The sequence below is a fragment of the Eriocheir sinensis genome, chromosome 7 (assembly GCF_024679095.1).
Source record: "Eriocheir sinensis breed Jianghai 21 chromosome 7, ASM2467909v1, whole genome shotgun sequence".
NCBI classification, from domain to species: domain Eukaryota; kingdom Metazoa; phylum Arthropoda; class Malacostraca; order Decapoda; family Varunidae; genus Eriocheir; species Eriocheir sinensis.
Window position 1 is genome coordinate 11241533 of NC_066515.1, and position 13971 is coordinate 11255503.

The 13971-nt window shown below is 45.9% G+C and overlaps 1 protein-coding gene across 1 annotated transcript in view; it reads right to left on the reverse strand.

Moving 5' to 3' along the window:
* The window catches only part of LOC126992569 (hemicentin-1-like), a 203252-nt gene that overhangs the window by 88476 nt on the left and 100805 nt on the right, over positions 1 to 13971 (reverse strand). The window contains exons 7-8 of the mRNA XM_050851383.1: positions 12960 to 13087; positions 5793 to 5952 (exon numbers count right to left, since the gene is read on the reverse strand). Coding sequence (XP_050707340.1) covers positions 5793 to 5952; positions 12960 to 13087 — 288 coding nt within the window. The remainder of the gene's footprint in view (positions 1 to 5792; positions 5953 to 12959; positions 13088 to 13971) is intronic.

Below are 13971 nucleotides of genomic sequence, written 5' to 3' on the forward strand. Positions count from 1 at the left end.
AAAATATCTCTATTCACATGTTTGCCGCTGCAACATTATTACTTTCTTTGTCGTATATTATGAAATCCTGCAATATTTGGCAACTGTTTCGCGTAACAGAAATCTCCTTTGTATATCCAGGTAAGAAAAATAGGCAGTTTACATCAATTTACCGGTCTTTGACCTACAGTTTAACCTTTTCATTCATTATAAGAAATGCAAAAGTTTTGCTTTTCTTCAAATTCTATCACTTACGTGTCCGCGTGCAAAGCACTTTTAAGATGCATCGGTTTATGAGCTCAAGTATAATTTTTTTTTTTTGTATACATGGAGAAGAACGCTGCATAGTGTTCTAAAATTCCTACTGGAAGGTATTATTTAATTATAGATCAACAAAGAAAAGACAGTCACATCAATTATGGGATCGACTATGACAGGCATTTCTTGAATATACAGAAAGAAAAAAAGTGCTTCGGTGAATTTCGAAATTGTGTCACATTAGAGATCTTTATTTACATATCATATTGAGAAATTTACATGCAAGACTCAAGAAAGTCAAGGCCCGCACGAAGAGGCGATTGCGCGCGCGCACACACACACACACACACACACACACACACACACACACACACACACACACACACACACACACACACTTCAGGCACATGTCCTCCTTATCACCTTCATTAATCTCCAAACTAAAACCATTCCTGCGAGGCAGCTTGTAATACTCTCACTCTAATACTGATAACTTTTCCCTCTAATTTACCTCTACATCTACATCTACTTGCCCACCTCCTGCACACTCGGCGAATATGGCGCACACTCGGCGAATAAATTAAACATCTTCTATGTAAATGCCCGTAGCATTATTCAGAAGCGTAGCCAGTTGATAATTCATGCAATTACTGAAAAACCCGACTTCATTTTGATCACAGAAACATGGCTAAATACGCGTGACAAGCATCAGTTAAGTGAAGTAGCTATCAATGGTTACAACGCGTTTGCTATGTGTCGTCACACAAAAAAGGTGGAGGTGTAATAATATATGCTAAAAGTAATTTAGAAGTCATTCAGCTTAACACAACCGAAACAGAGGCTTATGATTCATTGTATGTACAAGAAACGGTCCATAATGAAAAGTATGTTCTGGGCGTAATTTACCGACCTCCTTAATCAAATGAAGACATTGAGGGAAATCTCTACGCAGAGATAAATAAAATTATCAGAAACAGAAATGCAATAATATGCGGCGACTTCAATAACCCGTCTGTTAACTGGTCTGCACTATCTGCCGACAGGGAAGGAACTAGATTATTAAATTTTGCGCAAGATACATTTCTTTATCAAACAGTTACCGCGCCGACGCGAGGAAATAACATTCTGGATTTAGTTTTCACGACCGACAGCCACCTCATAACCGCGTGTGAGGTCGGCTAGCCATTTGCAAGCAGTGACCATAACATAATCAGATGCGTTTTAAATATTGAAACAAAAGCACGAGCAAACTCGCTCTTAATACCTAATTATAGTAAAGCAAATTTTATGGACCTAAAAAGAGAAGTGGCTTCAGTAAATTGGAAGCATTTGCTCAACAACGTCAGCGTTCAAGAAATGTATAATCGTTTTACTGCACAAATCACTGCGAGTGTAAATAAATTCATTCCACTGAAGCCACGAAGGACTAATAATCAAAAATCTTTGTGGATGAATAATTACCTACAAAAAATCATCGTCGAAAAAAGAAAACTGTATAAGCAATATAAGTTGTCACATAATTCACAGGATCATACTAATTACATCAATGTCAAGAGAGAGTGCGAAAGGAAAATCAGAAAACAGAAACGCGAATATGAGATGAAAATATCACTCGATGCTAAGAAGAATCCCAGGTTATTTTTCAGTTACATAAGATACAAAAAAACTGTTAAAAATAATGTCGGCCCACTACTATTAAGTGGCAATACGATTAGTGATGATAAAGGCATGGCGTCGGTCCTTAATTCAACCTTTAGTAGCGTATTTACAAAAGAGAACATGACATCGATTCCAGCCCCGAAGAAAAATTTTCAAGGCCCTGAAGTACATAAGCTTGCATTGACCGAAATTGATATCAGCGAAGTGCGTGCGTTCCTGCAGAAAATAAATCCAAATACATCTCCGGGCCCCGACAATTTATCTCCTCGCGTGTTGAGAGAATGTAGTCAACAGCTAGAATTACCCGTAACATTAATATTCAACAAGTCATTAGCACAGGCCAGTGTGCCTCTCGAGTGGAAAAAGGCCAATATTACCCCGATCTTTAAAAAAGGAGATAAAAAACATGCCAGTAATTATCGTCCCATCAGCCTTACGTCTGTCCTAATTAAACTATTCGAAAAAATAATCAGGGATAAAATGATCACTTTCCTTGAAACAAACGATTTGATAACTGATAGTCAGCACGGATTTCGTAGTAATCGGTCTTGCCTTACCAACCTATTAACCTTTTTCAACGATGTTTATACATGTTGGGACGCCCGAAGCCCATATAACGTAATTTACTTAGATTTTCAGAAAGCGTTTGATAAAGTTCCTCACGTTAGGCTTATTTATAAACTGCGTTCCCACGGTATTAACGACTATCTATATGCGTGGATTTATGACTGGCTCACCGACAGAGAACAACGTGTAGTTCTTAATGGTGAAGCATCGGATTGGCAACCCGTCACCAGTGGCGTGCCCCAAGGTTCGGTCCTGGGGCCAACACTATTCATAATTTACGTGAACGACTTAGAAACTGATATCCTATCAAAAGTAGCCAAATTCGCCGACGACACGAAATTAGGAGGTACGGTAATGAACAGTCAAAGTTGCAAGAATATTCAATCAGGCTTAATAAGACTTGCCGACTGGAGCGAAAAATGGCAAATGAGTTTTAACGTAGATAAATGTAAAGTAATGCACATAGGTGAAAAAATCCTAACTTTAAATATAAGATTCAAGATTCAAGCTCAGCGATGTAAAACAAGAAAAAGATCTTGGTGTCATTATCAGTAACACTCTTAAAATGAGTGATCAATGTTCTGCAGCGAGTAAAAAAGCCAATATGATGTTAAGATTAATCTCAAGAAACTTTGATTATAAATCACCCGAACTTATGAAGAGATTATTTTTAGCATTTGTAAGACCACACCTAGAATACGCCGCTCAGTTCTGGTCACCGAACTATATCAAAGATCAAGTTTTGCTAGAAAAGATACAACGACGAGCAACCAAACAAATTCCAGCGCTCCGAAACTTGCCATATGATGAGCGTTTAAAGCGTTTAGATATGTTTTCCCTAAAAAAAGCGAAGGATAAGAGGGGACTTAATTGAAGTGTTCAAAATCCTTAATGGATTCGACAACATTAACCCAGATAGTCTATTTCAGAGAGACACCAACACAATAACTCGCAGCAACGGTATGAAGTTAAAGGGAAACCGATGTAACACATTGGTGCGCAGAAGTTTTTTCAATAATAGAGTCGTCGATCACTGGAATAGACTCCCACCGTCAGTATTTAGCGCACAGAGTATCAATAGCTTCAAGGATAAGTACTTCAGGGATATAAGATTATACTGACCCTTCTTCGCATGTTTTCAGACAGATTGCAGCAAGACCTCAACCTAAATCCATATTATTCTCTCCCACAGCCTAGATTGCAAGTAGTGTAATTTAACAATAGAGTAAAGCAACAGTTAATCTCCGCACGACAGGTGGAGTGAGGTGTGGGTGCAGTAAGGTGACAGGTTACTGGTGCGTGCCTAGTACCGCCGGTAAAACGAGGATTAAGCCTCCACCTGTGCCCCTGAAACTACACCTCACCCACCGTGAGTATTAAGGGGATTCTGGGGCTGCCCTGTGTAGGCCACTCGGCCTCTTCCAGCCTCGCTGTGTTTCCATGCTCTTATGTTCTTATGTAATGAAGTCATTTCCCCCCACAGATTAGGTTACCAGTAGTGTAAGTTAAGGGTAGTAATGTCCTCTTCTTTCTCTCTTTACTGTAAAATTTCCATGTCCCTTTCTTCCTTAAAGGTACATGGTGTTCTCTTCTAACTCTTTCCTGCCGGCACGTTACCGGAGGGAGAGGTGGGTGGGGAGGAGCCTTCATCTATTCTATCTTGTTCTACCACACGTAGATTACTAGTAGTAGCGGTAGTAAACAGACACCCTCGCCATAGACCGATAGGTCTTCTGGTGTCTGTTCTTCTTATGTATTCCTATGTATTCCTCCTCCTCCTCCTCACCTGAATCCCCTGACTCCGTTCCCATATCGAAGAAGCAGGACAGTCTCAACATTCTTGAAGGATAAACATGGCTATGGGCGCACCATCTCCTGACACGGCGGGGTGGGCAAGGAAGAGGGGAGGGAGAGGAAAGGAAACGCTGGGGAAAAAAGGATCTGGTTGGATTGAGGAGGGCGCTTGTGTGTGTGTGTGTGTGTGTGTGTGTGTGTGTGTGTGTGTGTGTGTGTGTGTGCACGCACGTCTGCTACAAGAGTAGAAAGTCGAGAAATGGTTGGAGTAAAAAATGGTCCTAAACAGACAAGAGTTGGAAAAATAACAGAACGCAATTTAATTCCAAGAAGAAGCAATTTAGTTTCGAAGGTATCTCAGTGTTCGAGAGCGAAGGTGCGCCTGCGTGCGTGCCTACGTGCGTGCATACCCGTGTGTGTTTATATGTTTGTGTGGGTATGTGTGTGTGTGTGTGTGTGTGTGTGTGTGTGTGTAATTCACCACGGCCTGATCATGTGTTGGACTCGCAATCATCAGCAGGTACCCTCCCGACATGAGCAAGTGCTATTTATCATCGATCTCTGGGTACTGCCAAAACCTCACACACCACACACCCCATCCCCCTTACTCAAGGGGGACAGTAACCACTCCTAGTCAACGGAAAATAATCCGGCCTGAGCGGGCTCGATCCGCCGCCCTGTCAGACCGTGAAGCCTGGCAGCGCAGCGCTCTAACCAGTTGCGCCACGGAGGTGTGTGTGTGTGTGTGTGTGTGAGAGAGAGAGAGAGAGAGAGAGAGAGAGAGAGAGAGAGAGAGAGAGAGAGAGAGAGAGCCCAGACTCCACAACACTAGATCACGCCAGACCTCCCTGGGCAAGCGGCCGGGTGGCCCTTCCACAGCGACGAGGTTGACCCGCTTGGCCATCCTCGCTCTGGGCTCCTCCGCTACTGTTAAGTTGACTGGTCGGTTGCTCGCCCATGTCCAGCTACGGGCTGCTACTGGGCGCCTGCCCGGGGGGCCCGTGCCTCCGTCGCTGCTCGACGGCTGTTACTCGTGTCTGTGGCGGCGGCGGAGACGTCCCCACACCCGCCACGATTTTTAAATTGCTCGTTCCCCCTTACAGGGCCGCCTTTAGGCCAAAGGCCCTCCCTCCTATTTAGGGGAAAATCTTATATCATCATCATCATTCACAACACGGTGGCAAAATAAAGAGAAAGCGGAATAGTGAACAGACATGAGACGCCATATTGACGGAGACTAAAACAGGAGGGAGAGTATTAGGAACAAAACGTGAGGGGAGGGAAGGAGAGACGAGGGAGAAAGGCGTGCGTGAAAGGCAGAAAAACGTGAAGGAAGGGAGAGGCGAGTGGGAAAGGGAGAAAAATGTAGTGGGAGAGAGGGAGGAATGAGGAAGGTAGAGCAACGTGAAAACTTAACCTACACACCATGTCATAATCATCTCTCCAACACTTGTCTTTATCTTCCATCCCTATCCCATGCTCATACCACTTAACCCTCCCTCCTTACTACCCTCTGTCATCTTCTCAGTACTCACAGTTGACATGGAGGGTGAGCGGTGGGCTGTGGGCGTCTCCCTCAACGTTGGAGGCGGAGCAGGTGTAGGGCCCCGCCTGGTGCCTGGTGATGCCGCGCAAGGCCAGGCTGTTGCCGCTCAGCAGGATGCCTTGCGCGGGGTGGTGCAGGATGGCCTTGCTCTGGGGAGGCGGAAGGAAAGGTCAACAGAAGATAAAGTTACGTTGAAGCAGAGCTGGATATAGAGAAAGGATATAAAGTGACACCGTGTTCTAGCTATAAAAGGACATGTAATCAATTTGAACAATGATTCCTAAACTCTTTTGGCTAATGTATTACTTGAATTATTCTTGCTACGTAGTCCTCATCCTCGATATAAGTTCAGGAAAGTTGAAATAAAACAAATGGTATATGGATCACGGCGCCTGAATGAAATAAAATCGACTAATGACCTGGGGCCGACGACGAGTGTATTACAAGCATGTCTACCCGATGGTCCTCCGTATGAATCAATAACGCGGTTTAGTCTGTCCTCTACAGACACAGAGGGACTAAGGGACGAGTTCATTTGCTATCCTCAGACCGAAGCTTTTTCCAGTAAATTCGAGCGGTTGTTACACATGGAGTAACAGCATTTCTGCTTCATACTCCAGTCTGAGAATTATGGAATCCTGGACAATTAAGAGCTCGAACAGACCCAAGGAATAGTAAATGAAGCTTTGATACATTTCATAAAAGTAAATAATGAGCAAGTGAGATGACAGTGAAGACGAGTTTCCAGTGACAATGATCAATGAAGAAGGACAAGGAAGGTTAGTTCCCGTTCACGAATATGAAAATAAACGAACCAAAAGCCATATTATTTTTCAGGATGTTCAAGGTGTGATAGAGGAAAATGGACGACATTTTTTTTTTTCACGTCGTGGCCTATAGCGCCGGTAGGCTTTTTCCCGGTAGATTCTGATGGTCGATCCAAGGCTTCTTCCCGGTGGGACCTGATGGTCGACCCAGCCCGTTCTGGCGCAGGCGAGTGTTTATAGTGGCGCCATCTTGCATTGGCTCATGCTGCCCTCCCGGAGCTCATCTTTAATCCTAGAATCTAGAGTCCGGGTTGATAGGTGATCTTCTGGACAGCATGTGGGTAGCTGCTGAAAAATCCCAGCTTGGTGGCATCGAGCGGGTATTGAACTCGCGTACTCCTGAACGCGGGGCCGTCTCTCATATATATATATATATATATATATATATATATAGATATATATATATATATATATATATATATATATATATATATATATATATATATATATATATATATATATATATATATATATATATATATATATATATATATATATATATATATATATATATATATATATATATATATATATATACGATGTAATGACGCATGACTGGCGTGGAGAGAAAAGGTAGATATAGGTAACAACAGGTTATTTACGAGCATGAAATACAAAACAGCAGACGGAACAGTAAGGTCAGGTATCGTCGGTGTTGTGAATATAATGAGCTCGGTGAAGGTCGTAGGTGACACAGACACACCTGATGCCTAATAAGGAAAGGAAAGAGAGAGAGAGAGAGAGAGAGAGAGAGAGAGAGAGAGAGAGAGAGAGACCAGCGGCCTCAAGATTCTGTCCGTCAACGTGCGAGGCTTTAAGACCAACATCGGGAAGCTGACACACGCCTTCGTTCTCACGCACCACATCAATATAGTGTTGACAGTGGAGACTTTCTTGGACTTCTTGGACTTCTTGGCGACCTAAATCAACACCTGGTGGCGAGGGCCTTCACCGAGCTCACAGCGGTGCATGGACTGCATAACCATGTCGAGTTCCCGACACATCAGCGTGGAGGCTTCCTGGACCCTGTGCTCACAGACCTGCCAAGTGACTGCATGCTGTGCCGCCCACTAGACCATGTGGGCAGTTCCGACCACAACGCCGTACTCACCACCATCAGCCTGGCCCCAGCCCGTGAAGAGGAACATCAGCGAGTCACCTGGCTTTGGAACCACGCGGAATGGACGGCTGCAGGCAAGCCCTGGCAGCGACTGCATGGGGCACAGTCCTAAACGGTGACCCACAGCAAGACGTCTCCGCCGTCACCACTGTCCTCAACACCGCCCAGCAGCAACACGTCCCCCACCGCACCTACGCAACCAGCCCAAAAGACCAGCCCTGGTTCGGGTACAGGTGCCGTGTTGCAGCAGAAAGGAAGCATAAGGCCTGGACACGATACAAAAGACACTCCACACAGGTAAAAAGGCCCAACATAGACAAGCCTGCAAAATTATGACGAGGACGGCAAAGTGGGCAAAAGTAAGGTGGGATGCCGACAGGAGGAGAAAGCTGTCCTCTAATCAAACCGACCCGAAACAGTGGTGGGGGCTGGTGAAGGAACAGCAAGGCTTTACCCCCCAGGAACGTATCCCGCCCCTGAGGAAACCTGACGGAGACCTGGCCATCACCAGCCGGAAAAGGCTGACCTGTTGGCCTGTCATTTCAGTCAAAAGATGACAACCCAGGAACCAGACAGGCAGCCCCCCATCCTCCCCAAACTCATCGCCTTAAGACTAGAGAGTGTGCTAGTCGCTGAGGACGCTGTCAGGAGACAGCGTCATCCATTGTGTCCGCGCCAGATGCCGATGCTCGGTGCCATGGCTGCCGTCTTGAATTGCGCACAGTGGTGGGAGACAGGGTGTGGCGTACACACTGGAAAGCCAGGTCACACCGTAGGCGTTTATCAGGTCCAGGCCAGAGGCCAATATCAAATGCACTCCTCGAAAGATATTTGAGAGGATCATCGATCATCAACTCACATGATACCCTGAGGAAACCACCTGCGATCACCGAAGCAGTTTGGTTTGACCTCTCCATCTGGACTCCACCCCCCCCTCCTCCTCCCCTCGGTCCTCGTCTGACCCGATCGCTCCCCTCTTCTCCCTCTCTCGTGATCGCCCTGCGCACGGTTGGCGTTCGGCTCGTTGGCACCGACAGCGAAGAGCGGCGCAACCAGCATCACCGGGGGCTGGCAGGACCTACCTCAACCTCGTCTGCTAGCAGCGTAGCCGCCACCTACTCTCAAAACACCTTACCTTCCTGGTGGAGCCTGCCCTGGTGGAGGATCCGTCCGATCAGTGGCCCTGGTAATGCAATGCTATTCTGGCTTTAACGACCTCCTGCAACCATCCAGGCAACAAGCGCCTACGCCGACAGCAGCACGACACACAGAACAGAGAGGAGGGAGGAAGGAGAGGAGTCAAGTCCACAGACACGGTTGGCAGACATGACCTTGGGGAAAAGATGGAAGATCAGGTTTGCCCCTGACAAAACCCAGGCCATGGTAATATCACACTCTCGGGAGGACGCGAGGCAACTCCACGGCAGGCTGAGACTCAGGAACGACACCATCCCTCTGCAGACCAGCGTCGACATCATAGGCGTGGAGGTGGACTCTCAGCTGCGGTTCGACCGTCACCTTGGAAGGGTGGCCCATAAAGCTTCCCAGAAGGTGACCCTCCTGCGCCGCATGAAGAACCTCCTTGACGCTGAAGCCCTGAACACCCTCTACAAGGCACAAGTCCGTCCAGTGATGGAGTATGTACTGCTCACCTGGATGGCCAGCGCCCGCTGCCACCTCATCCTGCTGGACAAGGTGCAGAGGAGGGCAGAACGCTTCATCAACGGTACCCAGCACCACCGACCGAGCCAGTGGGAGCGACAGCGACAGCAACAACAATAACAAAAAAAACGAACGACGGGCAGGGGCAGCCACGAACCTGCTGGACAGCCTGGAGCACCGCCGCCGAGTCGCTGCCCTGACGGTGCTACACAAGGTACAAGTGGGCCAAGTGCCCCACCTGACGGACCTGAGGGCTACCTGGAGGAGGTCTGAGCGCAGCACGAGAACGGTGTCGAGCAACTCCTCCCTCCTGGAAGTGGCAAGAGCCTGCTCCAGCAAGCACCAACGTGCATTCTCCATCGCAGCGGTGGTGTGGTGGAACAACCTCACTGCTGTCCACTCAGCAGATGAAAATTGCGTCCCACAGGTGGCTACACCCAAGACCTAAAGAAAGGGAGGTCAACTCAAGGTCGGCTCAAATCTCGTCCCATTCCACGCATCCTCTCGAGGCTCCTCCCTCTGACCAAGTGACGTAGCACAAGGTATAAAACAAAGTTAACCGAGCAGGCAACCCCTCCAGTCACATTCACACCGCAACAGGTGAGGGAACCTGGCCTGACCGGCCTGACCTTGCTCTTTGCTCGCTCCTAATAATGGTGTATTGCCTTGCTACATATGTGTGTGTGTGTGTGTGTGTGTGTGTGTGTGTGTGTGTGTGTGTGTGTGTGTGTGTCTCTCTCTCTCTCTCTCTCTCTCTCTCTCTCTCTCTCTCTCTCTCTCTCTCTCTCTCTCTCTCTCTCTCTCTCTCTCTCTCTCTCTCTCTCTCTCTCTCTCTCTCTCTCTCTCTCTCTCTCTCTCTCTCTCTCTCTCTGTGCCCCGGTATACTTGTGTGTGTGTGTGTGTGTGTGTGTGTGTGTGTGTGTGTGTGTGTTAGTATAATACTTGTGTGTGTGTGTGTGTGTGTGTGTGTGTGTGTTGGTATACTTGTGTGCGTGCATACTTGTGTGTATGTATGTGTGTGTATACCTGTGTATGTGTGTGTGGCGGAGAGGGTGGGCTGGCGGGCGGGTAGGCGGGTCTCCTACCTCACTTTAGGAGCCGATTTGTGAGTAACTCTGTCCACATTTGCACTGGGGTGGGTGGACGCTGGCTTGGCTAAAGATCATCCCTCAGGTGGATGGGGCAAGTGTGGTGGGGCATTGCTACATATAGACAGATAGATAGAAAGATGGATAAATGAATAAATACAGATAGATGGATAGATGGATAGATAGATACAGAAATATAGGTATATATTATGTAATAGCTTGTGTAATGCTTGTACATACTGAAGAAAAGTACAAGAGCAAATAAAATACTTCCAAAGCACATTTATGCCTTTTATATCCTGCACTAATAAATCTATAAAATATACGGGATTTACTGGAAAACTACCAAGAACTCCAGTATGTAATAAAGGTTCTATTAATCTCTGGCTAAGATGCTACATGCATAATATATGAAACTACAAAGTAGTACTACACATATGCAAAATATTGTTAATGATTCCTCTTCCTTTTACCTTTATTATTACACACACACACACACACACACACACACACACGCTCACACAGAGAGAGAGAGAGAGAGAGAGAGAGAGAGAGAGAGAGAGAGAATTTACCGGAGCGAGCGAGAGAGGGACTAAGGGGTTTTGCCAGCTAGGTTAGGTTCCTTTATACTTGTGCAGGGAGAGAGAGAGAGAGCGAGAGAAGCCTCCCCTTACTGACCACCTGACGTCACCTAATCTGCGCCTGAGTTGACCTTCCATTCATTTAGACCTTGGCTACACCTACACCCACCGTAAAAGCGTAAATGTAAACTCTTGTGAATAATTGTAAACATATATATAACTTCCACCGGTCGGGGGAACTTTAGCTTAGGAAATTATTGCCATGTACTAATATAATAAACATTCGTTTCAAGAGAGAGAGAGAGAGAGAGAGAGAGAGAGATTTACACAGATTTACAAAGAAAATCAGACCACACAGACCCCATGGTCCAGACTAGGTGGTCTGTCCTTAAACCTAAGTGATTCTACATTAATCAGATGGCTCCAAAACGTTGCATTTCTACTCTAGTTAATATTAAGTTCAATGAAGTGTCGGTCGAGCTTGTTTTTAAAGGAGTCAATCGTGTTACACTGGACCACTGAAGTTGGGAGTTTATTCCATTCTCGCACTACAACGATGGTGAAGAAAAATTTGGTGCAGTCTGAATTTACTTGTCTACATTTGAATTTTATGCCATTGTTCCTCGTTCGCAAAGTGTCATCGATCATAAACAATTTTGTTCTGTCTACATTCGTGAAACCATTAAGTATTTTAAAACATTCGATCAGTTTTCCTCGGAGGCGGCGCTTCTTAAGAGAGAACATGTTAAGGGTGGAAAGCCTTTCTTCGTAAGATTTGTTGCGCAAGGAAGGGATCATTTTTGCTGCCCGACGCTGAACACCTTCTAACTTAGCAATGTCCTTTGCATGGTGGGAAGACCAAAACTGTACCGCATATTCCAAGTGGGGTCTGACTAAACTATTGTAAAGCGGATGTATTACATCTTTATTCTTGAATAAAAAGTTTCTTTTAATGAAGCCCAACATTCTGTTCGCTTTATTTGCTGCATCGATACATTGATGTGAAAAGTTGAGGTTTGACGCGATTTTGACCCTAGGGTCCTTAACGCATTGAATGCTTGTGAATTTAACGCCGCCCATTTCGTAGTCGAACTTCTTATTTCTTGTTCCAACTGGAAGGACCTGGCACTTGTCTACGTAAAAGGGCATCTCCCATCTATCCGACCAAGCTGAAATTTTGTGCAAATCCTCTTGGAGGTTTTGCCTGTCTTCGTCAGTGAGAACCGAGTTACCAATCTTTGTGTCGTCTGCAAATTTACTAATGCGATTATTGAGTCTAACATCTGAGAGAGAGAGAGACGAAGACAGGCCTCTTTAGGCTAGACAGGTAAAGAGAGGATATTCAATCATGAAACACGCCCAGAGACACACAATACACATAAGCCTCACGATCCCGGCACATCAATAACGCTTGCCAGCTCGGGACCAAAGATACAAATGAAACAATATAGAAAATAAGTAAAAGAATGATGCATAGAAACTCCTATCACGCCACGGTACCCCTCCCACAGACACAGAGAGAGTCGAAGCCCAGCCAGTCACAACCGGAAAGAAACAAAAGGCTGAGGGAAGTAGAGTGAAAAGAGTAGAGGAAGGAAGACTAAAAAAAAAATAACACTTTTTTTTGTAACCTGCCTCGTACAGTTACTAATAGAGGAGATACAGGCGAAGGAGAAACAGGAGGTGGAAGTCAAACATGAAGACAAACAACACCGATGAAGGTCACGAAGTTCCAACACTGCCAAACACACACTCACTCACAAAAAAAGTGAACCAGCAAACACGTAAACACAACCACAGTCTCGAAGCAAAAACGGAAATCAATAGATAGAAAACACATGGGGAGAATTAAAAAATCGAAGACAAATGGCCACTAACCTTCCTGAACCACGAGATCTTGTAAGTCGGCGGGTTGGAATCCACGTTACAGTTAAAGTAGACGTCCTCGCCCTCCTTCACGATCGAGGACACGCCACGACCAAGCTCCATCGTGGCCACGGGCGGGTCTGCGGCGGGAGGGAAAATAAAACACTATGAGTCATAACAACAGAAGCAGGATAAAAAAAGAACAACCCGGGCAGAGGAGTAAATTGGGAATGAAATGACTGAATCGATAACAGGGAGAATCAAGAATAATGTAAGTCCAGAGAGAAAGGTGGACAGAGAGTACATAAATTATATAATGTTCATAATTAATTCATATTTGAGAGAGAGAGAGAGAGAGAGAGAGAATAGGGGGCAGGAGGCTGTGTATACATAAGAGGCGTACTGGAGGCAGGTAAACACAAGGAAAGTAGTAATTAGGGGTGTTGCAGGCGTGATGAATGATGACTAACAAAAAAAAGTTGGGAGAGGAGGAGGAGGAGGGAGATGCTGCTGCTACTGATCATGATGATGATGATGATGATGATGATGATGATGAGGAGGAGGAGGAGGAGGAGGAGGAGAAATAGGAGAAGGAGGAGAAGGTAGAGGAGGAGGAGGCGGAGGAGGAAGAAGAGATGGGGGGAGTAGAGTAGCAAATACGGAAAAGGAGGAGGACGGCAGAAGCAGTGAAAAAAATAACGAGAAAACGAAGTTACAACATTATAGGTAAACAAAATAATATATTGTTTTACAAGAAAAGCCGAAGTGTAAACATAAAAAATGCCATGAACAAATAACTGAAACACACACACACACACATACACACACACTGCTCGGGTGGCTCAATCGGTAGAGCGCTGCGCTGCGCTGCGAGGCTTAACGGCCAAACAGGCGGCGGTTCGAGCCCCGCTCAGGCCGGATCCTCTCGATTGACTAGGAGTGGTTACTGTTGCCCCTTGAGCAACGGGGATGGGGTGTGTGGTGTGCGAGGTCCTGGCAGTACCCAGAGATCGACGAAATGAGC